Source organism: Thalassophryne amazonica, chromosome 11 (genome assembly GCF_902500255.1).
Source record: "Thalassophryne amazonica chromosome 11, fThaAma1.1, whole genome shotgun sequence".
NCBI classification, from domain to species: domain Eukaryota; kingdom Metazoa; phylum Chordata; class Actinopteri; order Batrachoidiformes; family Batrachoididae; genus Thalassophryne; species Thalassophryne amazonica.
Window position 1 is genome coordinate 8,805,749 of NC_047113.1, and position 24,801 is coordinate 8,830,549.

General features: G+C 40.7%; 1 protein-coding gene across 1 annotated transcript; it reads left to right on the forward strand.

Annotated features, from left to right (window-relative positions):
• The first annotated feature begins 4,455 nt into the window (after positions 1-4,455).
• tbx22 (T-box transcription factor 22) lies at positions 4,456-20,723 on the forward strand. The gene is made up of 11 exons (XM_034181851.1): positions 4,456-4,490; positions 4,684-4,794; positions 4,925-4,987; positions 13,029-13,213; positions 13,622-13,880; positions 14,835-14,936; positions 15,018-15,192; positions 18,716-18,880; positions 19,619-19,683; positions 19,877-19,962; positions 20,046-20,723. Exons 1-11 carry the CDS (start codon positions 4,456-4,458, stop codon positions 20,594-20,596), a joined length of 1,797 nt encoding a protein of 598 aa, XP_034037742.1. The 3' UTR covers positions 20,597-20,723.
• The last annotated feature ends 4,078 nt before the right edge of the window (positions 20,724-24,801 follow it).

Below are 24,801 nucleotides of genomic sequence, written 5' to 3' on the forward strand. Positions count from 1 at the left end.
AGGAGGTGAGGAGTATCTGGATAAATTGTAAATTTTGATGAACCTCATGCAGGTATGATGGATGAAAACAGCCTGCTGTTGTTTTTGGTGCATTGTTGGCCAAGTCTTAAAAATATGTGAGACATCCATCTACGGGGTGCATACATGACGTTATATCACGATTGGGTAAGTCATTGAAAATGTGGACACATAAATCAGTGTTGCTTCTGGTTATTTGCCAGGATGAAATTGCAACACCAGCCATGGCAAAAATTTGAGACAAAATTCCTGACACATGGATCAGCTGCCAATCGGTCATTTTTCAACCTGTCAGTTTTGAGCAATTGTCACAACAGAAGATGTGTCATCTGGCACAGCCAAAACACATCAAATTGATCGATTTTGGGGCAGCAGTCACATAGCACTTTTGTCTTTGCTTGGTTGTACTTTTTGTTTTTGTTCCAAACAGCCTCTGTGATCTACTGAGGGTAGTATTTTTGTCCCATTTATACATGAAGCACACAACCATCAGCTGTTCTACACCCTTTAACAGCTTTTTTATCTTGGTGACTGTTGGCTAAAACCGCCACAATTCTAGTGAGATCGTTCCCTTTCCTTTGCTCAGTTCATCCTTCCACCACATCAGGAGTCTAACTTAGGCCAAACAAGCCACACTGTGACAGTTTAACCTTAAGCAGAGGTCACGACTATTCTTACAGCGACCGATCTGGTGCAGCCTCTTCAACTCAGCGGGCTTCTTGTAACCAATCATACCGTTTCTCTGCCTTGTTCTGCAGAGAATAAAAGGTCCGATTGGGGCCTGCTGGAAGAAGTCAGTGTACAGCCTCCGCCCTGCCAGGACGGCTGCCCCGGCCAGCGGCCCCTTCTAACCAGCCCCTCTCCCCTGGCCCTGCACTGCACGGGGCTGTGATTGACATGTGAATTATAGTGTGTGGTGATGATAATAAGAGTGCTAACCGGGGCCAGGACTGCGCCTTCCATTCGGCAGCCAATCCCAACTGGCACAGGCCAGAAGACGACCGCTGCCACCATTTGAAGAGGCAAATAAAAATGACAAGCTAACTGTTAAAGAACTGCTGATTTTTCACATGTTGTTTTAAAAGCGTTTGTGGCTGTGCCAGGTTTCTTTTTTCGTTGTTGTTGTATTTTCTTCCTTCAGTTCTTTCTTTTCTCCTAGATTTTCACTCATTTTTTTCACCTCCTCCCTAACCACATCCAGATATGAAACCCCTCATTCATCAGACCAATCTAAAAATAATACCCTCCACTGTGGTGAAGCTTTCATAAAAAAATATTTGTGCAGAAAATGATTGTGCTCAGCAGGACAAAAACACAAAAAGACATGTGTGACTCTGGGGTTTCTCACCAACCTCCTATCATTTCCCCAAAATACTAATTACACTTCGCCACATGCATGTTAACAACACCAAAGGATCCCCACGTTCCACGCTTAAATATCACTTAGCGCATGTTAAGTGATATTTAGAAGCTGAAAGTCTGTTTATGATGAAGACTTCTTTGTTCATTTTATGCTTTACGGGAGGAGCCATAAACCGTCATTGTGATCGACCTGTTGATCTATATTATGACAAAAATCAATTTGGAAGCATGATGTATTTGGCCCTTGTCCAGATAGCTTAAAAAAATAATAAACAGCTTACAACTAGCTTATAATGTATGGTAATAAAACGTACTCACCCTCAGCTAGAACCAAATGTCGCTCTGCTCTACTATCACAGATGTTTTTTTTGTTTTTTTTGTTATTGTCTCTATTGTGGTATATTTTGTGTCACATTGGTGTAAAATGCCCATTCCTCCCATCTGCCCGGAAAGGGGTTGCAGTGACAGTGCAGAGCTGACACATGTAAAAAGCAGCCCACTTTGAAAGAAGGCGGTGGGTGCTGCATTTTTCTGGAGGTGGCTACATGACGCCACATCCAATCTGTTCTCTTTTAGCACAACTGAAAAAAGACACTGGGGGCTAAGTACATACCTACGATTTTACATACATCCACATATCTTTACATACCTCAGGCTAGGAATCTGATGTATCTGCTATGCATAATTTTCTTTCACATTGCTTAGACTGTGTAACTGTTTAGAATTTTTTTGTTATTAGTTTAGTGATGGAAGATGGATGATGCCAGTCACCCTCTGCACACCTTCATCTGCAACCAGAGGAGCCTGTTCAGCCAAAGACTGCTCCTTCCCAAGTACAGGACCAACAGGTTGAAAACCTCCTTTGTCCCTCAGGCCATCAGACTGTACAACTCCTCACTCCGGGGAAGAAGAGTAATAGGAAGACGGAGGACAGGAAGGAGAGGAGCAGTTGTAGCCAGTAAGACAGTATTTCTTGTATTTATATAGGGTGTCCCAAAAAACTATACAACATTTAAAACACTCGGTTTGACCCTTAAATGCTACAAACTTAATCACTTATGTTTCTTTTTTACTTGCAGAGACCCTGAAGTTTATGTTGATGCCAAGCATCAATGCATTGAGGGAAAACATCTGCCGAGAAATCTGAAACATTCCTCAGGACACTTTCCGCAAAGCGTTTGCAGGCCGTAATTGGCCGACGCGGGGCCTACATTGAACATGTTGTCTAAGAGACTGACAAAATGCAGGGCCAATATTGACATTGGTATGAAAAACTTCAACCTTTCAGCTTTCTATCCAGCCATAAATTTATTTCCTAGACATATGGTTTGACCATTTTCTTTGCTAATGAAATGTTTTGGGACACCCGATATTTGTATTTACATTTTGCAAATTGTCTCTTGCTACTAATTCTGATACTATGTGTGCTTCTTACCCTGTGTGCTGCTATCCAATGCTGCTGGAACCTCAATTTCCCTGAGGGAGTCTTCCCAAGGAATTAATAAAGTTCTGTCTAATCTAATCTAAATCAGTTTTTATTCCACTTTCCACAGTAATCAAATAAAGGATTAAAAATCTGATGTCACCAATATCATGAAAATTTGCCTTATCTTGGAAAAAAAAATAGAATTTGATCGATGAAGGTAAAAGCTGAAGCAAGATGCCATGACAGCCTGACAAATCAATCAATTACCCAAGTTAATCACCCAACTCCAGGTTACTAAACTTGTTGTCCTTAGCTATCTTGGTAACTTTGCAATACATTCCTGTGTATGGCTTGTTCTGCCAGACTTGTTCTGTACTGTGTGGCTCTATTTGAATTTCTTGAAGATGCTTCTTACTCCAGTTCTTGACACTTGGGAACACTCCTTTGGAACACTGGGACATAACTCTCAGATTTAACTTGATTTTACAAGTTTTGAGCATTACAAATTTAAAGCACATCATTGCACAAGAGTGGTTAGTGCTGTGGTTCAACAAAAAGGTCAGTTCTTATTGGGGCTAATCATTTTGACCCTGGTAGTTTTTGGATTTTGTGAAAAAAATTTTGTGTACAAAGTAAATTAATGTAAGCATCCAAAACAAAGCAAGGATGATTAGAAGTGCTGTGTGGAAAACTTGCTCTGTTAAAAAAAGCACTTGGAAAATTTTGGAAGAAAACATAAATTTGATAGGGGAGCTAATAATTTTGTCCTCATCTGTATACAGTCAATGGTTTTAAATTACTTTGGCTTCCTGCAGGTTGGTGACCACTGTTTTATGGTGTTAGGAAACTTCACTATTGTACCCCGGGGATCCATTTCCCACCACTGACATCCATCAAGGAAGAACAACTTTTATCCTCAGACAGATTGATTCTCAAATCCAGAGCCCTCAACTATTCCAGCGCCCTATTCAATCAGACCTCTGCTTGGCAGACCCGTCTGTTTGGGTTGTTACTTTTGAGACGCAAGTGGAGAAAGTCACTCGAGTGAGATCCTCAGATGCAGTCTGACTCTCATTACCAATTACGGCTGTTTTTGCTTCTTTCTTCCCCGAACCATTAACCACACAGTTACTGCCAATGCAAAGGGATAGAAAGAGACAGAAAGGGGTGGGGGAAGACTTTCCTCAAAAAGAATTAGCTATCCAAACAAGCGAGGGGAATGTGCCGTACAGCAGGCCTTCATGAAAGCTTTGTGGTCAGATGAAGATCTATATGTGTTTAATAGGAAGAGGGTGAGCAGCAAGGGATCACCAAAGGCTTAGGATGAGAAAGAAAGACAGAGAGGGAGGGAGAAGATAATTCACAACACACTTGTGGTGAGAGGAGGCTGCATTTTGGCAGCCTTCCCTCCTTTCCTTTTGCCCTCTTCCCTTCTTACCCAGCCGCTCTGGCTGAGGCAGAAGGAGCCAATAAAGGTCGGGTGCCGTGGCACATGAGCCATTAAATCTCCCACGCTGTGGGCAGGGGGAAGGTGGTTGTACCAGGCCTCATGCCCAGGATTCCCAAATCCTCCCAGCTGAGCATGAGGCAGCACAAAGAGAGGGAATATCTTGGACAGCAAACACTGCCGGTACATGAGATCTTGTGAAATGAAACAGGTGAGATGCAACATTTTTGCGCTCAGGTGAGTTTTTCCTCTTTTCCAGCCAGACAAACTGGATTAAGCCCACATTTTTCTCTCAGTGACAAATGATGAGTGGAGAGGATTGCGATCCTTTTCAACAGGAAATCAAGAACAAGATGCAACCGTGCTGGCAGACACACTCAATTAACATCGAGGAGTGACATGATCGCTGTGTCCTTGGCTCCCGCATCAGAACTACAGAAGCAGCAGGAGAAGATGCAAAGTTCCTGCAGGGATCCGACATGGAGCTCAGACAGCTGAACCCCCTGAGAGCGGGACAACAAGGAGGTTATGAGGAGCAGATGTGATGATGCACACGCACACAGCAAACACAGCTGATGACATGCCAGGGTCAAAGGAATTTGTCACCTATAATTGGTCACGCTGCAGAAAGTTTTGCCTTCTTTCTCTTCCTGTTCCCCTCTCACCATCAGCTATGTCAAGCTGGTGTTGGAAACAATTAGCACATCATTGCCTCAGTTTGGAGTTTACTCCCAGTGAGCCTTCCCTCACGTCAAACACACACAGCTCGTAACCTATTAGTGCCACAGTACACTAAGTGTACACAACAGCTTGCATTCAAACACTCTGTGTGTCACGCCGGGTGGCTGGTGCAAGTTTGACATTTGGCAGTGAGTGGGCATCCGCTCCGGCAGACAGTGTCCAGAATAACCCTCTGTGCACACACAGATACAGAGAATGTGCGCGAGGGTGCTCGTCATCAGGATACAACGTAAAACAAACCATCAGAAGCGCCGTCACATCCACTCAGCACTGAGCACCAGACAGCCCTGTTTATAAACACACACACACACGCACACATGTATGTATGCATTGATGTGAGTGCATGCGTGCACACACACACACTGAATGGACACATGCTTACACTGGCTGCACGGCTGGTCGTGATTACATTTTGGGCACCAGCATGCAGTGCGTGCACATGCATGCACACATACACACATGCACAAATACACACCACTCACACACACACACACACATATATATATATATATATATATATATATATATATATATATATATATATATATATATCCAAAGTACGGAACCTGGGAGAGGTTACTTAAAGTGATAGTTTTTTTTCTGACCATGATAATTTGTGCACACGTTTTCCTTTAATTGAGCCCACGAATTAATAAAATGTGCTCTCAAATTAATAAAACGTGCGCACGTTTTAATTGCCATGATAATTTGTGTGCATGTTTTAATGGCTGTGATCATTCGTGCGCACGTTTTCCTTTAATCGAGCCCTCGAATTAATAAAACATGCGCACATTTTCTTTTAATTGAGCCCTCAAATTAATTAAAACGTGCGCACGTTTTCCTTTAATTGAGCCCTCGAATTAATAAAATGTGCGCACGTTTTCCTTTTGTTCAAAATGAAATTCATAATATGACCTAAATTGTCATCCTCACGACGGGGAGACGCTTCGCCCTCAGCATCCTTTTTAATGTGCTTAAACTCCAGATGATGTCATGCTGGGCAGCTGGAGTTCTCTGTATGTCCTTGTGCGCCCAAACCATGATGATACACTCTAACCAGATCCATTTCTAAAGGGGAAATGTATTACACTGTCTGCTGGTTTGTTGGCTAATAGCCAACATTTATGTGTCACAACAATATTGAATGCACGTTTGTGCACACAATGTATTAAAACGAGCGCACAATATAACAAAACGTACGCACAATATAATAAAATGTGCGCACAATATAACAAAAAGTGCACACAATATAACAAAACGTGCGCACAATGTAATAAAATGTGTGCACAATGTAACAAAAAGTGCGCACAATATAACAAAACATGCGCACAATATAACAAAAAGTGCGCACAATATAACAAAATGTGCGCATAATATAATAAAATGTGCGCACAATATAACAAAAAGTGGGCACAATATAACAAAACGTGTGCACAATATAATAAAACCTGCGCACGTTCTCTCCACATGCAAAACATTTTGCAATGACACTTCCAGGGCTCTGTACCAAAGTATCCAACCTTTGTCTGCGAAAAATAGTTACTCATCTGGGGGTCTGCAATCCTAATCCCCTTCAAAGTAGTCTCTTTGGGACTGCACACACTTCTCCCAGAGGTTCTGCCATTGTTGCAAGTATTTCTGGAAGGTCTCTTGAGGAATGGTGTCCAGCCAGAGCCATTATGTTCCATGTGATGGCTTCTCATGACTCAAATCAAGTCCCTTTAAGTGTTATTTTGATCTTGGGGAATGGCCAAATATCAGAGGGAGCTATGTCAGGACAGCAGGGATCCTAATGAATCACGAGTGATCTTTTGTGGTGCACAGCATCACAAAGGTGATGTAGGACCTCCCGATAACATACTTTATTCATATTTTGGCCATCTGGCACATACTCATGATGTGCCCCACAGGATTCAAAGAAAACAGTCAACATGGTTTTGACATTGCTGTGCACCTGCAGTGCTTTATTTTTTTTTTGGTCTAATTGATGTTGGATGTTTCCGTTGCGATGATTGAAATTTGGTTTCCTAGTTGTACCCATAAACCCATGTTTCATCACCAGTGATGACAGTGTTCATGAAGTCAGGGTTACTGTTTCACAGTCCAGGTTCACAATCCAACATGTCCTGTCTCCTGTGAGACTTCCACACGCAGTTACTTCTGCTCCACTGTTAGCACCTTTGGCATAAATTTTGCTGACACTCTCCGCATGTCCAAATGCTCCATCAAACTGGAATGTACTGAACCTGTGCTTATCGCCACTTCATCCGCAAGTTCTTGGATGGTGACACGACGGTTATCCATGACCAAAGTCCATATTCTGTCAGTTACTTGGTAATTTTGGCTTGTGGATGGTCTACTGAAATGTGCGCCACTCTTCACTGACTTTTTGAAGTGGTTATACCACTCATTTGTTTGCGATATGCTCATGGAATAATTACCGAAAGCCTGCTGAATCTTGAAGACTGTTTCCACTTAGTATCACTGAGCTTTTGGCAAAATTAGATGTAATACCTTTGCTCAAGTTGTTCCAAATTATAGCAAATGAGTATCCGACAGGGTGCTCAGTACACGAGTTCACTCTAATGCTGACTGCGAATGATGGATGCACTAATGAGAAGGTTCCCTACAGCTCCGCACCAAACTACAACTCACACACTTCATTTTCTTACCTGGGATAAAAATGGTTAAGCACTTTGTGTGTGTGTGTGTGTGTGTGTGTGTGTGTGTGTGTGTGTGTGTGTGTGTGTGTGTGTGTGTGTGTGTGTGTGTGTGTGTGTGTGTGTGTGTGTGTGTGTGTGTGTGTGTGTGTGTGTGTCAGCCCTATGATAGTCTGGGTGCACCCTGCTTCTCACTTACTGACCATCACCTGGGATAGGCTCCAGCACCCCATGACCTTTAATTTCAATAAGCGGGTTTATAAAATGAATGAATGGATGAATCTTGTATTTTTTTTTTCTTTGTACTACTCCTGTTTTTGCTCTGGGTTGCCACAACAGATCCTGCTTGGTTTCACATGTTGATTTGGTACAAGTTTTACACTGGATGCCCTTCTTGAGCAGTGCTGCCACAGTTACTTTTAAAAGTTGCTTTACTTTTTTAGTTATTTTATACAATTACTTTATACAGTTACTTCATTAGCAGTGTTATGAAGTTACTTTATTAGCAGCTGCCAACAACTTGTAACTAATACGTATGTAACTGATAAGGTAATTAGTAATCTACCTTAGTTACTCTTAAGATTGAGTAATCAACAAAGTAACTAATGGTTATTTTTAAGATTGAATACTCAGAAAAGTAACTATAGATTACAAGTTACTTCATTAGTTACATTCAGCAGCTACCAACAAGTTGTCAATGTCAGCTGCTAATGAAGTAACTGTATAAAACTGCTAATGAAGTAACTGTATAAAGTAAGTGTAAAATGTAACTGTAAATTAAGTAAGAATAAAGTAACTTTTCAAAGTTACTGTGGCAAACCTGTTCCTGACAAAAACAGAGATTGGAGCACAGATGTCTTTGAACAGGGACTTTCTGTTTAGGACTCAAGAGCACCACCACTGCTTTAATGTCTAAAGTTGCCATGGTGACTCACCTTCTAAGGCAGATAATGAGGAACAAGCTCAATACAGTGAACATACAGTGGATCCGGAAAGTATTCACAGCGCTTCACTTTTTCCACATTTTGTTATGTTACAGGCTTATTCCAAAATGGATGAAATTCATTTTAACCCTCAAAATTTTACACACAATACCCCATAATGACAATGTGAAAAAAGTTTTTTTTTTTTTTTTTTTCGTGGACCAACCAAGCAGTGTGTATGTGTTTATTTTATTTGCATTTAACTGTGAGGGAACATCACTTGCAACATTTTGGACTTTTGTGATCCATCTCTCTTGGCATGCTCCAGCCCACGGGTGCTTCTATGCCGAGGAGTACATCAACTGACAAAGCTCATGGGTACACCCACATTTCACTTGGCTAATAATGTCAAATGGCAGGAATCCCAGAAAAAGTTAAAAGCAGAAGTGGTGGCCTAAAGCTTAGAGAGAATTGGTTCAACAATTACTTTGAAGTCTAGTTTAGGGTAAAGTACCCAACCTGGATTAATTGAGATCATAAGGTACCATTAAGCAATGCCTTTTATTCTGATGGCTAGTGTCCAGCAAATAAGCCGTCACAACCATGATGTCAGCATCACATAACTTTTCCCAACAACCACTACTTCTGGGTTCCAAATAAATAATCAACATGGTGGTGAAACGTGACAGCAATACAGATACATATGTTTAGTGAAAAGAAAAACTCACTGAAAATCCAACAGACTTTTTTCTATCTATCAAGCCAAAGTGTTTGGTCAAGTTATGCTGAATTGTCACATATGAGTATATGATTGGAGTCAGAAGGTGGTGCTGCTAATGGTGTCGCTATGGGAATGAAGTCACACTAAAATGGTTTTTAGCACCTGTCTATGAAAAGACAAGTAACATCTAACAACGGCGAACAGAACAAGATGAAAGAGAAAAAGACAACTAAAATTTAAAGAACTCATCGAAAGTCTGTCTCCCATTTTGGCACAGATTGACGCCCAGATTCCAAATACAAGGTGCCCCAGTTGCCCACAACCATCAGCAGCAATCATGTGTCATCAAGCCTGTGGTGCCCTGCATCTCACTGGGCTGTGGTAATCTTCTGCAACTCCCCCATTGCACACAGTCGCTGCCTGCTCAGGCCTAAAACAGAAATAAACCTGCCTCATTTTTAATTTCAGCCTGTAATTTTAATTTGGCATCAAAGTGACTGTGCAGCCAAATCCACATTCAAGAAGAAATGATGTACTTCAGAATACAGTAATGAAATAAAAACCAAAGTGTCTCAAAAATTAAAGTAACATCCCTATCTGCACAAATTACAATCTGATTGCTCTTCTTTTTTTTTCTTATTGATCCTGTCACGAAATGCATATTTTCATGATGCAGTCATGTTTCAGTCACCATTGCCCACCCCCCATCACCCCAAATTTTGTGATACCATCACAAAATAATAGATTTGACTTTTTCCAACATCATGAACTTGCTATGAGAATGAATTGCTTTTGAAGATCATGATGAATCACAGTGAAATTATTTTTTTTTAACATTTCAAAACCTGTAGGATGGGTTACAGTGGTCTGCCTCAGAAGGATTGCCACTGTTTACTTACAATAGCATGTCCCAATAGAGTATCCATTTTTTTAATCACTTTAGAAACCAATCAGGTGCCAGAAATTGCCAATGGGAGATCTGCTTAAGACCTAAAGCCCATCTGTACTAAGTATTCAGTCAAAATCCTTCTGCCACTTCTGTTAGCATACAATCTATGGAACTTTGTGACATCATAAGGAAAGTTCAAAACATATCATAGAGGATTTTTATCACTATGTTATTTTTTTTTTACAATAGAAAAGAAAAATATAAAAGAGGTGGTGAATTTAACCAAATCTTGCCTTATTTAAGGACAATTTCTTCACATAATTTTGTCAAACTCTTTTACTTTTTGCAACATATTCAACACTAATAAATAAAGAACCAATGGTAAACACATACCGTGACCTCTGCCTTCTTTCCTCGGGTAATAAACAAAGCATTTGTCTGGGAAAAAGAAAAGCAAAATACTTTAATTCATCCAAGCCAAAACACACCAAACTCAATTTGGCCTCGACTTGCAAAAAGGGCAAAAATAAATAACTTCAAATTTTAACATCAAACTCTGATATAAATGTATGAAATCGTTGCCCCAAAAAGTGCAACACTGGTTTGGAGTGTGTTAATACTCTTCCAATTAAAGAGTTTAAAAAAAAGATATTATCAGATGAACATTTAAGCTAAGGGAATATTTTTTTTAGACACTGTAAAAGGTTTGTTTACAACCTAAATGTTTTTTAAAAGGCTATATTCGTTGTCATGGTCAACACAAAGTCTTTTTTTAGAAAAATTTCAAGCCCACAGTTTTTCCTGTTGCGTTTAAAGGCCCACCACGAAGTTTCAGATGCGCACCAATTATTCGCAAATGATTATTAATTAGCCGGAATACACAAATCAACAGCGCGCGCGCTCAAGTGGCTCAGAATGGTCGGAACGCGTAATTGCAGCGGATTATCAAACTTCCGCATTATTGGAAACCTGATGCGCATGCCAAATTGGATTTGAGTTCCTGCAGTTTCCCCAAAGTGTGTGCATGTTGCACTTAAGAAGAGGAAACGTTCGCAAAAACATGCCCATATAAGATAAATTTCATTTTACGCACGAACCGCGGAGCGTGGGGCCCGATCCATCACAGAGGTGACGTCATCCTAACACAAAGCTTTATGAGCTGACTGCTGAGTTGACGTGAGAAAATCATTTTTCATACAGTCTGAGCTTGTAATAAGGAATACCTGAAATGATTTCTTGCTTCGAAGGCCCGTGCGCACGGGGCTGTTACCGACGCACTTAATGACTGAAAGAACGCAAAAGTTGAAAATGAATAAACATAAACCCAAAGCCCGGTGCTGAGACAGGTTCTGATGACAGAGAACATGTGATTCCGGTTGGTCATAGTTCTCCATTTCCCGAGTGTTGTCGGAGATTTCCATCAGCAACCAAACCAACCGTGCTATAAACACAGCCTCATTTGTTTTCTCCTCAGAGCAATTATATCATGTGATTAAAAAACATTTTAAATAGAGCTTTTGTTTGTGTAAAGCGGATCTATTTCATGTCGAGAAGTAATGTAATAATCCTTAGCTGTCATTACAGCCCAGTTTCTCCCAGTGCGCCAAACTCCATCTAAGATCCGCGCTTATGAAAACCAGACTGGCGCACACCCTCACCGGGAACCGCAAAAAGAAGAAGAAGAAGAAGAAGAAGAAGAAAAAACTCGTACGGCGCAGAAACGGGAGACAAAGAACGCGCTTCAAGAAAAGCATTCAAATTAATGCAGGAATCGTTAGCTTCAACAGAATTGCAATGTGTTCCGTGGAGATATTTCACCATCCAGATGGTCTAAATTAAACTTCAACTTAAATATTAGTGCTCTGCCTCCCCAACCAACCAGCTCCAAAATGCTATCTGCTCTCTATGTGGTAGGAAAACTCGAAGATCAGTCAAAACGTCCCTTAAAAATATTAAAGTTATTATTTAAATGAGGTTTTTAAAATGTAGCAATAAGTATCCAAATTTTAAATCTGTTTTATTTGATTAATCTAACTTTTTAATAGTTTTTTTTTTGCCTTAAATCTTTCCTAATGTTGGGAACCGTGCATGACACCAAATGGCATAAATATCAAAACAGCTTCACTGTACAATCTGTCGTGATCTTGCAGCAACATTGTGCGTAAAGATGCGTAAAGATGCTACTGCTACTTTGTCCTGGACACTTCCAGCACACACACACACACACACACACACACACACACACACACACACACACACACACACACACACACACACACACACACACACACACACACACACACACACACACACAACAACAACAACAACAACAACAACAACGTGAATGTCGTAATTTAAGTTTTATTTATTTATTCGGCGCAAGACCACGTGAGTCACGCATACAAGAAACTATTGTTTCCTTTGACAGATTTTTTTTTATATATCCTCCGACAGGAATAACAACAGAAAAGTTAAGTAATTTTATTTTGAGGACGAGCTCTCGCTTTAAGAATTTTGAGGCCGAGACAAATGCTGGTGCGGATATTTTTGCAGTGCAGGTCCCTGTGGAGGAATGCGCGCCGCGCTCTTCCCTCCCTCTCCGTGACGCTTAAAGGAAGCACAGCAACGACGACTCCGTGAGAAAAGAGAAGAGAGCGACACGGATAGAGGAGGAGAGAGAAAAACTGCAGCGAGGAGAGGCGTGCCAGTTTTCAAAGATTTGGATGAAGGCGCGCGTCAACACATGGAAAAGAGCCGCATCAATTACGCAGCGTCACGGAGCCGCTGTGAGAGACCGCTGAGGTGCTGGTTCTGACCTGAATGAGGATTTTCCACCAAAAGCTTCAGCGTGGTATCCGACCTGCAGAAAAAGGGCTGTTTGGCCAGGATGCAGGGTCTGAGCTCCAGGGCTCATGCGTTTTCTGTGGAGGCGCTGGTGGGTAAACCCTGCAAGAGGATGAAAGTGTCGGACGGACACGACTCAAGTTCAACTGCGAGCATCTTCAGCAGAGACACAGAAGGAAACGGTTAGTGGGCTTTCGACAGCATCGGGTCGTTTACAGGCAATTACGCATAAGATAGAACAGGACAGCGCGTAAAAGGATAGGATGTTTACAGGTTATAAAACGGTTTTTTAACATTTATAATATCCATATGAATAAAAAAACCCCATCAGACTATAATCAATGATTTTCAAAAGTAATGCTTTATATAATGCTTTATGTCATGTTTAAATAAATGATGAGGTTACACTGATCATTTTTTTTTACAACAAAATAAGTTATAACATCTGCATATCCCGAAAATTATCACTTGCAATCACTATAATTTTTTAAACATAATGGCACTTAATGTAATTGTAAATGCACTACCAATGAAAAGTTTGGACACACTTTCACAATTACTCATCACCTTGTTAATTCATCTCATTAAAGGACTGTCTAAATGTGCAGCAACCCAGGCGAAAAAAGCAGGTTCGACTCTGCGGAAACAAGAAGACAGATCATGTGATCCGCAAACACAAAGTATCAACTTGGACTCTCAGGAGGCTGCTGAAGCAAAGAGAGACGACAACAGGCCGGTGGAGAGCGGCTGCAGCCCGGGAGCAGAGGTCCGAGTGGAGCTGCAGGGCTCCGAGCTCTGGAAGAGATTCTATGAGATCGGCACTGAGATGATCATCACCAAAGCTGGCAGGTACAAAAACTAGAGTTAAATGCCGTTAAACGTGACAGTAACAACGAAATAAATTGGAAACGTATAGCATTTTAATTGATTTTACTGACTTTGTGAATTCAATTGCAAAGAAAAGCTATTTAAAATTACCTATTATATTATTTATTTTAAAAATGTTACAGCTGTGCAGAGGAATCTTATAAAATGTTTGCAGATACAAACTTTTCTTTTTAACGATCCTTTAACTCATTGATATAATACTACTACTACTACTACTACTAATAATAATAATAATAATAATAACAAAAGTTTACATAAATCAGAATATTCTGCCATACCTGCGCAAAAAGGTTATACTTTAATTGGAAGGGTTTCTCTCTCTTTCTCTCTCTCAGAAATCTAACACTTTTTCAGTTTTAAAACTAAAGTTAAATGTGATTTTTCCATGTTGGTGCATTTCTGATACGCGCAGTGTTGATTCTCTGTTATATGTCATCGTGCGTAAAACGGCTTTAACGTAATGCAATGAAGGGTTTTTCTTTTCTTTCCTGCAAATCAAAATTAGAATTCAGAAGTAAAAAGTAATGGATTTGGGGGGGGTGATTTAAACTCAATTTCAGAGATGTTAAATATGACGATTACGTTTTGCTGAACGGAATTAGTAATAAAAGTCTTAGTTTGCCTTTAGTTTGATTTATTCTTAGGTGTATTAAATAAATTGATTTGAGTAAAATAAATATAATATATAATATATGTTTCCTTTATTTTTTTCTACGGGTTGTTTAAAACAATTTGCTGATATTATTGGCCCCAAATCTGGGTGAGTTAGGCCGCAGAACGCACATCCATCTGAACGTGACCGTTTGTGGTGAAAGATTCTGTGTATGCACGCTGGACTGAACTATTTTTTTATTTGAAAACCTACAATAAATGGATAATGAAGATGCAAGAGTTTTTTTTTTTTTTGTCATTTAGAAGAATGTTTCCTTCAGTGCGCATCAAAGTTCGTAACCTGGACCCCTGTCGGCAGTATTACGTCGCCATGGACGTCATGCCGGTGGACTCCAAACGCTACAGGTCAGTGCGCCTGTATTTTAAAATAACCTTAACGATCACTGGTTGGGATTTATCCGTCTTTTAAACGCGTTCCCTCCTCAGGTATGTGTATCACAGCTCGCAGTGGATGGTGGCTGGAAACACGGACCACTCGTGCATCTCTCCCAGATTGTACGTGCACCCGGACTCGCCGTGCGCAGGAGAGACGTGGATGCGGCAGGTCATCAGTTTCGACCGGGTCAAACTCACCAACAACGAGATGGACGACAAGGGACATGTAGGTAACGCTGAACGCGCACTTGCGCATTTTCTGCGTCACAGCCAGCGAGCTCTCTGCAGTCACCGGTGATGTTAACATCTTACCTGAAAGAAAGTCGTTTCAATTCAAATTCATTTCAGAAAATGCATGTTATATTTCTGCAGAACGTTTTTCATGCTGTCACACGTGGAGACGGCCAAATTAAAAAAGAAAAAGAAGCTGCTGGTATAATTAGGAGCAGCGGAGTGAGATTTTGCGCTCCGACGGCTTCAGTTTTCCTCTGATTGCTGTCACACGCGTCTTGAACCGTGTCAGGTCTAATTATGAACATTTCTTCAGAGAGAAAAGCCGTGGTATTTTGGGGGGATGAAGGAAGTGGAAATCCTCTTCGGCTGTAGAATTTCCTGTGAAGCTGCAGCGATGTGCAGATGTGACAGATGTGGTGACTGGGAGGCTCGAGAAGGATTTGGAGTTGATCCTCCTGTTTATGAAACCATCTCTGCTCTGCGGGATGGAGGCGGTGTTATTCTAGTAAACGGCAGGAACCGAGAAACAGCATTTTCACTGTCAAACCAAAACGCAAAACAACCTCAAAGTCTGTTTTTGTGGCTGAATCCTGTGTGTTGTCGTGTTCATGTGCCAGTGCTCTTTGTGTCATTTGGCTAATTTTGGTTCAACACAACAACACAACTGTTGTCTGATTTCTGAAGCCGGCATATATATATATATATATATATATATATATATATATATATATATGAATATGAAATTCTGCAAAAAAGTATTTAAAAAACCTTCCAATGTTTCCATCAATTAAAAAGTTTCTTCTTTCTCTTGATCTTTTCCCCTACATTTTCAGATGGTCTGTAAGTGCTATTCCAACACTCAGCAGCAATCAGGCACTGAATACAAAGGCCCTTTTGTCAAATCGATAACTCAATTTATAGTGTATCTGGAAATTATTCACAGTGCGTCACTTTTTTATAGTTTATGTTGCAGCCTTATTCCAAAATGGAATAAATGATTTTTTTCCCCTCAAATTTCTACTCATGACACCCCATAATGACAAGATTTTTTTTTTTGGAAACTTGCAAATTTATTCAAAATAAAAACCTAAGAAATCACATAAGTATTCATAGACTTTGCTCAATACTTTGTTGATGCACCTTTGGCAGCAAGTCTTCTTGAATATGATGCCACAAGCTTGGTGCACCTATCTTTGGGCAGTTTTGTCCATTCCTCTTTGCAGCACCTCTCAAGCTCCATCAGGTTGGATGGGGAGCGTTGGTGCACAGCCATTTTCAGATCTCTCCAGAGACGTTCAATCAGATTCAGGTCTGGGCTCTGGCTGGGCCACTCAAGGACATTCACAGTGTTGTCCTGAAGCCACTCCTTTGATATCTTGGCTGTGTGTTTAGGGTGATTGTCCTGCTGAAAGATGAACCGTTGCCCCAGTCTGAGTTCAAGAGCACTCTGGAGCAGGTTTTCATCCAGGATGTCTCTGTACATTGTTGCATCCATTTTTTTCCTGAATCCTGACTCGTCTCCCAGTTCCTGTCACTGAAAAGCATCCCCACAGCATGATATTCCCACCACCATGCTTCATTGTAGGGATGATGCCTGGTTTCCACCAAACATGATGCCTGGCATTCACGCAAAAGAGTTTAGATGGGCGACCAGCTCTGGGAAGAGTCCTGGTGGAGCCGAACTTCTTCCGTTTACGGATGATGGAGGTCACTGTGCTCATTCGGACCTTCAAATCAGTAGAAATGTTTCTGTACCATTCCCCAGATTTGTGCCTTGAGACAATCCTGTCTCTGAGGTCTACAGACAATTCCTTTGACTTCATGCTTGACTTGTGCTCTGACCTGCGTGTGCCTTTCCAAATCATGTCCAATCAACTGAATTTACCCCAGGTGGACACCAATTAACCTCTAGAAATATCTCAGCAATGATCAATGGAAACAGGATGCACCTGGGCTCAGTTTTGAGTGTCATGGCATTCACATTGTCATTATGGGGTATTGTGTGTAGAATTTTTTTTGGAAAATTCAATGTTGGAATAAGGCTGTAACAAAATGTGGAAAAAGTGAAGCACTGTGAATACTTTCTGGATGTGCTGTGTACGCCACATAAACTATAATATTATAATAATTAGGCTTAAAAACTAAAATTACACTACTAATAATAATTTTTATTCATATATAATATTCAGTTATACATACAAAGTGCTGTACAAAATCCACTCTAATTGGTTTATTTCAAACCCAGTGTTCATCAACATACATAAAAAGCAGGAATATACAACAAAAAATAAAAGTAAAAAAATAGCAATACTGGTATAAAGTAAAATACAAATACAAATAAAAACAATAAACAAAACCATATGATCCACAAAATTAATTATGTTGTGGAGTGTGCACAATTGTTTATTTATTTATTTATTGTTTTTGCTTAGCTTTAAAACAGCATTATTTTAGATTGATTCTTATATGATTTCCCAATAATATTGTGTTGATCCATTTATTGATTATTTGTTTGTTGTCTGTGTGTAATTATTCAGTGTTTAAATCTACAAATGATTTAATTTTAATCTGAAAATATCTATTTCATTGTTCAATATATGTAAGTCCCTTCGGCTGCTCCCTTGTTTGCACTCGGGGTCGCCACAGCAAATCCAAGGTGGATCTGCATGTTGAAATGGCACAGGTTTTACGCCGGATGCCCTTCCTGATGCAACTCCACATTACATGGAGAAATGTGGCAGGGGTGGGATTTGAACCCGAAACCTTCTGCACCAAAACCAAGCGCATTAACCACTTGGCCACCACCAAGAACAGATCATTGTTCAATATATACTTTATTAAATAAAATAGAAAAAAAAGACAGGCTGTAACAGTTTCAGTTTCAGTGCTAACATTTGGAAATTTTAAATTTGCCATTTTGCAATATAATAAAAAAGAAAAACACATTTATACAGGACACTTAAAACTTTTGCCTTGCACTGCTTCAACTACAAGAAAATTACAACAAATTACAAAAGTTACATAATGAACAATAAGATCTTATGAAATTGATTTTTGCGCATATTTGCAGGCTTTACACACAAATCTTTGAAACATAATGTTGAATTCTGACAGTTGTACTTGTGTGACACTTAAATGATGCGTGATTTTTTTTTTTGCTATAATTGTTGAATAACAAAATTTGTGCTATTTTGCAAAATCTTGTTATTCTTTGTATAGATTGAATAATGCAGCATGTAGTGCAAAGTTATAGTTTGTTCCATAATTACATCTAATACATCACCTTTAGTAATACTGACTTTCACATTAGACAGGATAGTTTTTTTTCTGAATTAATGTTAAAATATGTTATTATTATAAGTATTATTATTGTTAAATGATTTGACTTTTTTAAATGCAATTCCAAAGTCACTGTCCAACGTCTGCCAAACGTTGTGCTTTTACGTAAAGATAATTAATTAATGGAGACCCACATCTTGACAATTTTAAAACAATACTTTTATCTTTTCATTCAGATTATACTTCAGTCGATGCATAAATACAAGCCACGTGTGCACATCATCCAACATGACCCTCGAATGGACATACCACAGATCCAGTCTCTGCCTGCTGAAGGAGTGCACAGTTTTATCTTCCCAGAAACAGAGTTCACCACAGTCACAGCCTATCAGAACCAACAGGTAACAACTGCCGAAAAAAATGACAAGCCCACAGAATGATAAAGGACTTTGCACCAGCATTTCAATCAAGGGTTTAAAGCAAGAAGCTATAGAATCTAAGGGGCAATTTTGAAGAAACGGGAAACAGCCTCAAATAAATACTTTTTGCACTTAAAACCTTTAGAAGTCTAATCAAGTCCTCAGTCCGGCCCCATTATTCTTTGATCGATTTAACCGGCAGCTGATGGCTCTTTGACCTCACATAAAAAATGTTTTTATCTCCATATCAGCAGGGTATGGCTTGGCTCTCTGTGGTCACAGCTAAATTATATTGCAATGTCCTGATTTTCTGCAGGGCTCATTGCTCACAGAGGGTGTGTGTTCCTATGCGGGAGGGGCTGTCCCAACTGTATGCTACTATTCCTTTAGAAACAGATCCGTCCGTGGGGACTGCCAGCTGTTTTCATCAGGGTTCATTTTTACAATCGGCGAAAGTATTATAACAGAAACTCAGTAACAAGCTGTGACGGGACTCCACAGCCATTAAAGATCCACATAAAACCATACAACCTGAACCCTTCCCCAAGAACCGTGTTTGACATGGCTGCTCGCCCTGGGTGCTGCTGGGAGATGCAGACCCTCGGGGAGTTCTCTGCCACTCTCCACACTGTTGTAAAGCTGAGGTCATTGTTAGCTTAACACATCAGTACTTGACAAGTCCGCCCTAACCCGTGTCTGTTCCTCTCTCTCTTGGGCAAGATCACAAAGCTGAAGATCGACAGGAACCCCTTTGCCAAAGGCTTCAGAGATCCAGGGAGGAACAGGTACAAAAAATTTAAATTCCACCAAATATTAATACTCATGTCAGAAACACAATATACTCGCACTTTTCTCGAGGAGTAGAGCAGCTTAAGGTTCAACGACTGAAATTTGGCACCACATAAAACCTTCAAGTTAAACAGTGAATGCCTCGGTGGTGCTACGGATGCCTTTGCTTTCAAGAATTTTTGTTTACAGGGGGGTACTGGATGGCCTGTTGGAGTCATATCCCTGGAGAGGTCCTCTCAGCTTGGATTTTAAGCCATTTGCGATACAGCTCCAAGGTACCGTGGTGCATCAAGCATTATTGTCTGGTTCATACAACATTTTCAACCTCCTGACGCATTTGTGTAAAATCTTTCAGCAGGAAACTCTGGGACACCAACCGGCAGTGCATCTCATCTCAAGAGCCTGCTCCCTCTGTCCTCTTCTTCATCCCTTCAGCCATTCTCCCTCTCAGCACTTTCCTGCCAAGATGCCACACTTCACACCCTTGCGTTCCCGCTCTTTAAGAGCTCCACGTCTCCCACCTCCCCGCTATCCAACAGAACCTACTCCTCCCTGGGAGCAGACAGACTACGAGGCCTGGCCCCGCTGTCTCCACTAACAGACCTCTCACTCCTTTCTGCACTGCAAGGAAAGAAACCTCCTCACTGTAGGGACCCATGTCTTCAAGGGTCACTCGGGAGCACCACGTGCCTGATCCCATTCCACAACCCCTTCAGTCCTCAGGGGCCTGGATCTCCACTTATCCCCCGTCTCTCAGAGACTAACAGTCCTTACTGTCTTTACCGCTACAGCTTCCCCCTAAACCCTCAACTCACAGCTATTTCCCGGCATGCCAAACTAGCCGAAGACACTCCAGACTGCCTCCTGCGCCAGTCGCCATGGCACTCGACCACCAACCACTGCCTTTGACAGCTGGAACACACTTGTAGGCTTCTGCCCATTTCAGCGTACACGCCAAAGTTTATTGAAGACTTTTAAGAAATGAGAGAAGGCTAACTGTAAATAACTCAAAGGAGACTTAAGACAGAACTGTTGCTGCGGGGATGTTAATGCATTTTTTTTTCAACTGTTTTGAACATTGTGTTGGATTTATCAGCACAAAAACAAACTGAAACAGTTTGTGAGAAAATCTCACTGTGCAGAAATGTAAAGCATTTAAACTTTTTTTTAATTGGGGTGGAATCGGTATCATCTTATAGGACAACAGAATGTTTTTTAATTGGGATTCCAGTCACCTGCTGTGGCTGCTTCAATGGCTGTAATGATGATAACAAAGATCATCAGCAATAGGATGTATAAGGTACGTGGCAATAATAAGAATGTATGATGTTAAACTGACCATCAGTGCCTATTAAAGTATTTTTACTAATTTGCGCTCAGATCATATTGTAATTTTCTGATATTAAATTCCTGCACTGAAAAAAGAACCAACTTAAAAAGTTGTTTCAGTTGGTAACACCTGAATGAATTAAGTTGTTTGAACTTAAGTCTGTAAGTTACAAACTTAAGTTCAAACAACTTAATTCATTTAGATGTTACCAGTTGAAACAACTCATTTAGGTTGACTCAGCTATTCTCTTTTTTCAGTGTGTACAGTTGTTGTTCATTGGGCTGCTCACGGTTTTATTCAGGGTCGCCACAGTGGGTACAGCCAGATCTGCATTGGTAACTGGCACAAGTTTTAGGCCGGATGCCCTTCCTGACGCAACTCCAGTTTTACCTGGAGAAACACACACAGCTGCTGGTGTTCCAAAGAGGTCTCCTATCCAAGTACTAACCAGATGCCATACTGCTTAGCTTCTGAGATCTGACAGGATCAGGCTGACACAGAGCAGACTGGCTGCTTTTTCAGTGTGTGCAGTATTTGAGTATTTTCCCTGTGTTATGCAGTAAAATTGCCAGTGTCAAATTAACACTAGAGAGGGCTTATAGATGTCCACTCTTTTCAGCAGTAACACTTATCTGGTGTTAACTTTCACATATGTTGGTGTTAATTTAACAAAGACACTGTTGATTTAACACTGACCGTGCTTAATTTAACACTGAAAAGAGTGAACACCTACAAGGGTAGGCTGAAAAGTTCTAAGGCTGACTATGATGCAGTTGTCGAATTGAACAAATTCAGGGTTATTTTTCTACATAGTCTCCCTGTAACTCCACACACTTCTTCCAGCGGTGCTTGAGTGCTTTGATTACCTTGGCTTAGAAGCTTTCATCTTGAGAGTCAAAATAGTCCTCAACGGAAGCCATCACCTCATCATTGCTCCGATAGTGCTTCCCAGCCAAGTTTTTTTTCAGGTTTGGGAACAGATGAAAGTCCGAGGGTGCCAAGTCAGGGGAGTATGGTGGGTGATATACCAGTTTGAATCCACACTCGTGGATAGTGGCCATGGCCACTGTTGACTTGTGAGCTGGGACATTGTCTTGATGGAACAGCACCCCTTTCGTCAGCTTTCCTGGTCACTTCTTTTTGATAGCCTCGCGTAACTGTCTCAGTAGGTTAGAATAGTATTGTCCATTTATGGTTTGTCCCTTTTCAAGATAGTCCATGAACACAATGCCCTTGGCATCCCAGAAAACTGAAACCATGACCTTCACCGCAGACAAAACGACCTTGGCCTTTGGAGGTGGCGACCTTGGGTGTTTCCACTGCATTGATTGTTTCTTTGTCTCTGGTTCAAAGTGGTGAACCCAACACTCATCCTGGGTAAGAAAACGTTCCATGAAATTGCCTGGATCCTCTTCAAATTGTGCCAAGTTTGCCTTCGACATGATTAGCCTGGTGCTTTTCTGATCAGGCGTCAGAAGACGTGGCATCCACCGAGCTGACACCTTTGACATTCCAAGTTCTTCATGCAGAATGTGTTCAATTCTCTCACGGGATATTCCCACAGCATCTGCTAGCTGATTAATCGTCGATCGTCTGTCATCCATCACCATTTCATGAACAAGGTCAATGTTTTTCTGGGTTGTGGCTGTTGCAGGCCGCCCAGACCTTGGTTCGTCTTCAAGGCTCTCTCTGCCCCTCTTAAATTCAGCTGCCCACTTCTGCACTGTAGATATGGAAGGAGCTTCATCCCCTAATGTAGCAACCATATCCGCATGAATATCCTTGGGCTTTAACCCCTTCTTATGCAGGTACTTAATCACACCGCGATGCCAGATTTTGTCTATTTTTGCCATTTCCCTCTACCACGAACTTTCAAACTTGGCTATGAACCACAAACTACCTCACAACCAGGAAGGAAAAAAAACAGTTAGTCATCAGAAGAGTTGAACTTAATGCATGCCAAGTTTTATTGAAATGGCATTTCTCCTTCTTGGTGAGCCTTAGAACTTTTCAGCCTACCCTCGTACTCGTATAGGCACTCTTTAGTGTTAATTTAACACTAATATACTAATATGTGAAATATGAATGATTTTTTTTGTCCGTCAGAGTTAGGCCTGTGATGACCTGATAATATGATGAGGATCTCCACCTCTGCTTAATATACGTTGCGTAAATCTCCTGCATCCCCAAAGACAATGGAAAGAATTGATTACCCCCCCCCCCCCCCCCAAAAAAAAGAAAAACCCCAGCAGGAAGTACGTTCTCCATGTTCCCAGTTGTGCTAACATGAAAACATGGTGTAAAACAGGAATACCGACGTGCTTTTGAACAACAGGAGGTGATTTTGACCTATGGGGTACTTTCATGCTTCATTGGCATTCGTCTGAATTGAACAAAGATATGTCTTGTCTTTTTGTGAGGTTGCACAGCATTGAATCACTGTCAGTGAGTAATAACATGAGCTCATCAGGTCGATGTGATTTTAGGGGAAGAATAACATCTGTCAGGACTGAGTCGGCCAGTTTCCAGTCCTGTCCTAATAACAGGACTAATCACAGTGGAATAGTTCCAGTGCAGGCTTGTGTAAGGTACTGTCTGTGAAAAGACTGGAGTAAAATCTTTTGTTTTCTAGTCATTCTTTTGGCTTTTCCATTTTTACTCAGATGCACTACAACAGCTCCAATATGGATTTGCATGCAGATTTGGCACATGTTTTATACCGGATGCATTTCCTGACATAAGTCCACCTTACATGAAGAAGTGGCAGGTTGCAGAGCAGGTGGCTGAGTGGATAAGGAGCTGGCCTGCCAATATGTAGATCTGAGATTGAATTCCCCTTATCCCACCTGTCTCTGTCCTTGGAAAAACATTTAATCTAGATGATTACAGTCCACCCAGCTGAGGCTGGTGAAGCATCCTGCATCAGATCAGACTGGTGTGCCAAACGGGGAGACGTAGACTCTCATATGCTTAATGCTACGAAATCCGGAGATAAGGACCAGCACCAATAGGCCCTATATAGGACTTACTTCTTTTTAAATGAGGAACTAGGGTTATAAATAGATTAAAATCTCACAATGATAATACCTTGGTAAAAAAAACAAAATAACAAAAATCCATTAATTAAACATTGAACAACTGAAACAAGACCACCCAGTGTTTTCAGTTTTCATGTAAAGTAGATTGGATTGGATTTATGTTGGCAAATTCTTAACAGTAAATAAATAAATAAATACAGGTACAAATAAAACTGAGGATAACAAACAACGAGAGCAATCTGAGATTTCTGATGTCCACCAATCCAGATCTGGATCACCTCCAAATTTCAGTGGTCTTCCATGCCCTAATATCTACAGTAGTGTTTAGAATAATACTGCTATGTGACTAAAATGATTAATCCAGGTTTTGAGTATATTTCTTATTGTTACATGGGAAACAAGGTACCAGTAGATTCAGTAGATTCTCACAAATCCAACAAGACCAAGCATTAAGAGTGATATGCACACTCTTAAGGCTATGAAATTGGGCTATTAGTAAAAAAGAAGTAGAAAAGGGGGTGTTCACAATAATAGCAGCATCTGCTGTTGACGCTACAAACTCAAAACTATTATGTTCAAACTGCTTTTTTAGCAATCATGTGAATCACTAAACTAGTATTTAGTTGTATAACCACAGTTTTTCATGATTTCTTCACATCTGCGAGGCATTCATTTTGTTGGTTTGGAACCAAGATTTTGCTGGTTTACTAGTGTGCTTGGGGTCATTGTCTTGTTGAAACACCCAT

What these genes read in the sequence shown, in the direction of transcription:
- tbx22 (XM_034181851.1), top strand. Translation starts at nt 4,456, where the DNA reads ATGAAACAGGTGAGATGCAACATTTTTGCGCTCAG. An exon ending in GTGGACTCCAAACGCTACAG is followed by an intron (nt 14,937 to 15,017) that starts GTCAGTGCGCCT and finishes TTCCCTCCTCAG; the next exon opens with GTATGTGTATCACAGCTCGC. An exon ending in ATTTGCGATACAGCTCCAAG is followed by an intron (nt 19,963 to 20,045) that starts GTACCGTGGTGC and finishes ATCTTTCAGCAG; the next exon opens with GAAACTCTGGGACACCAACC.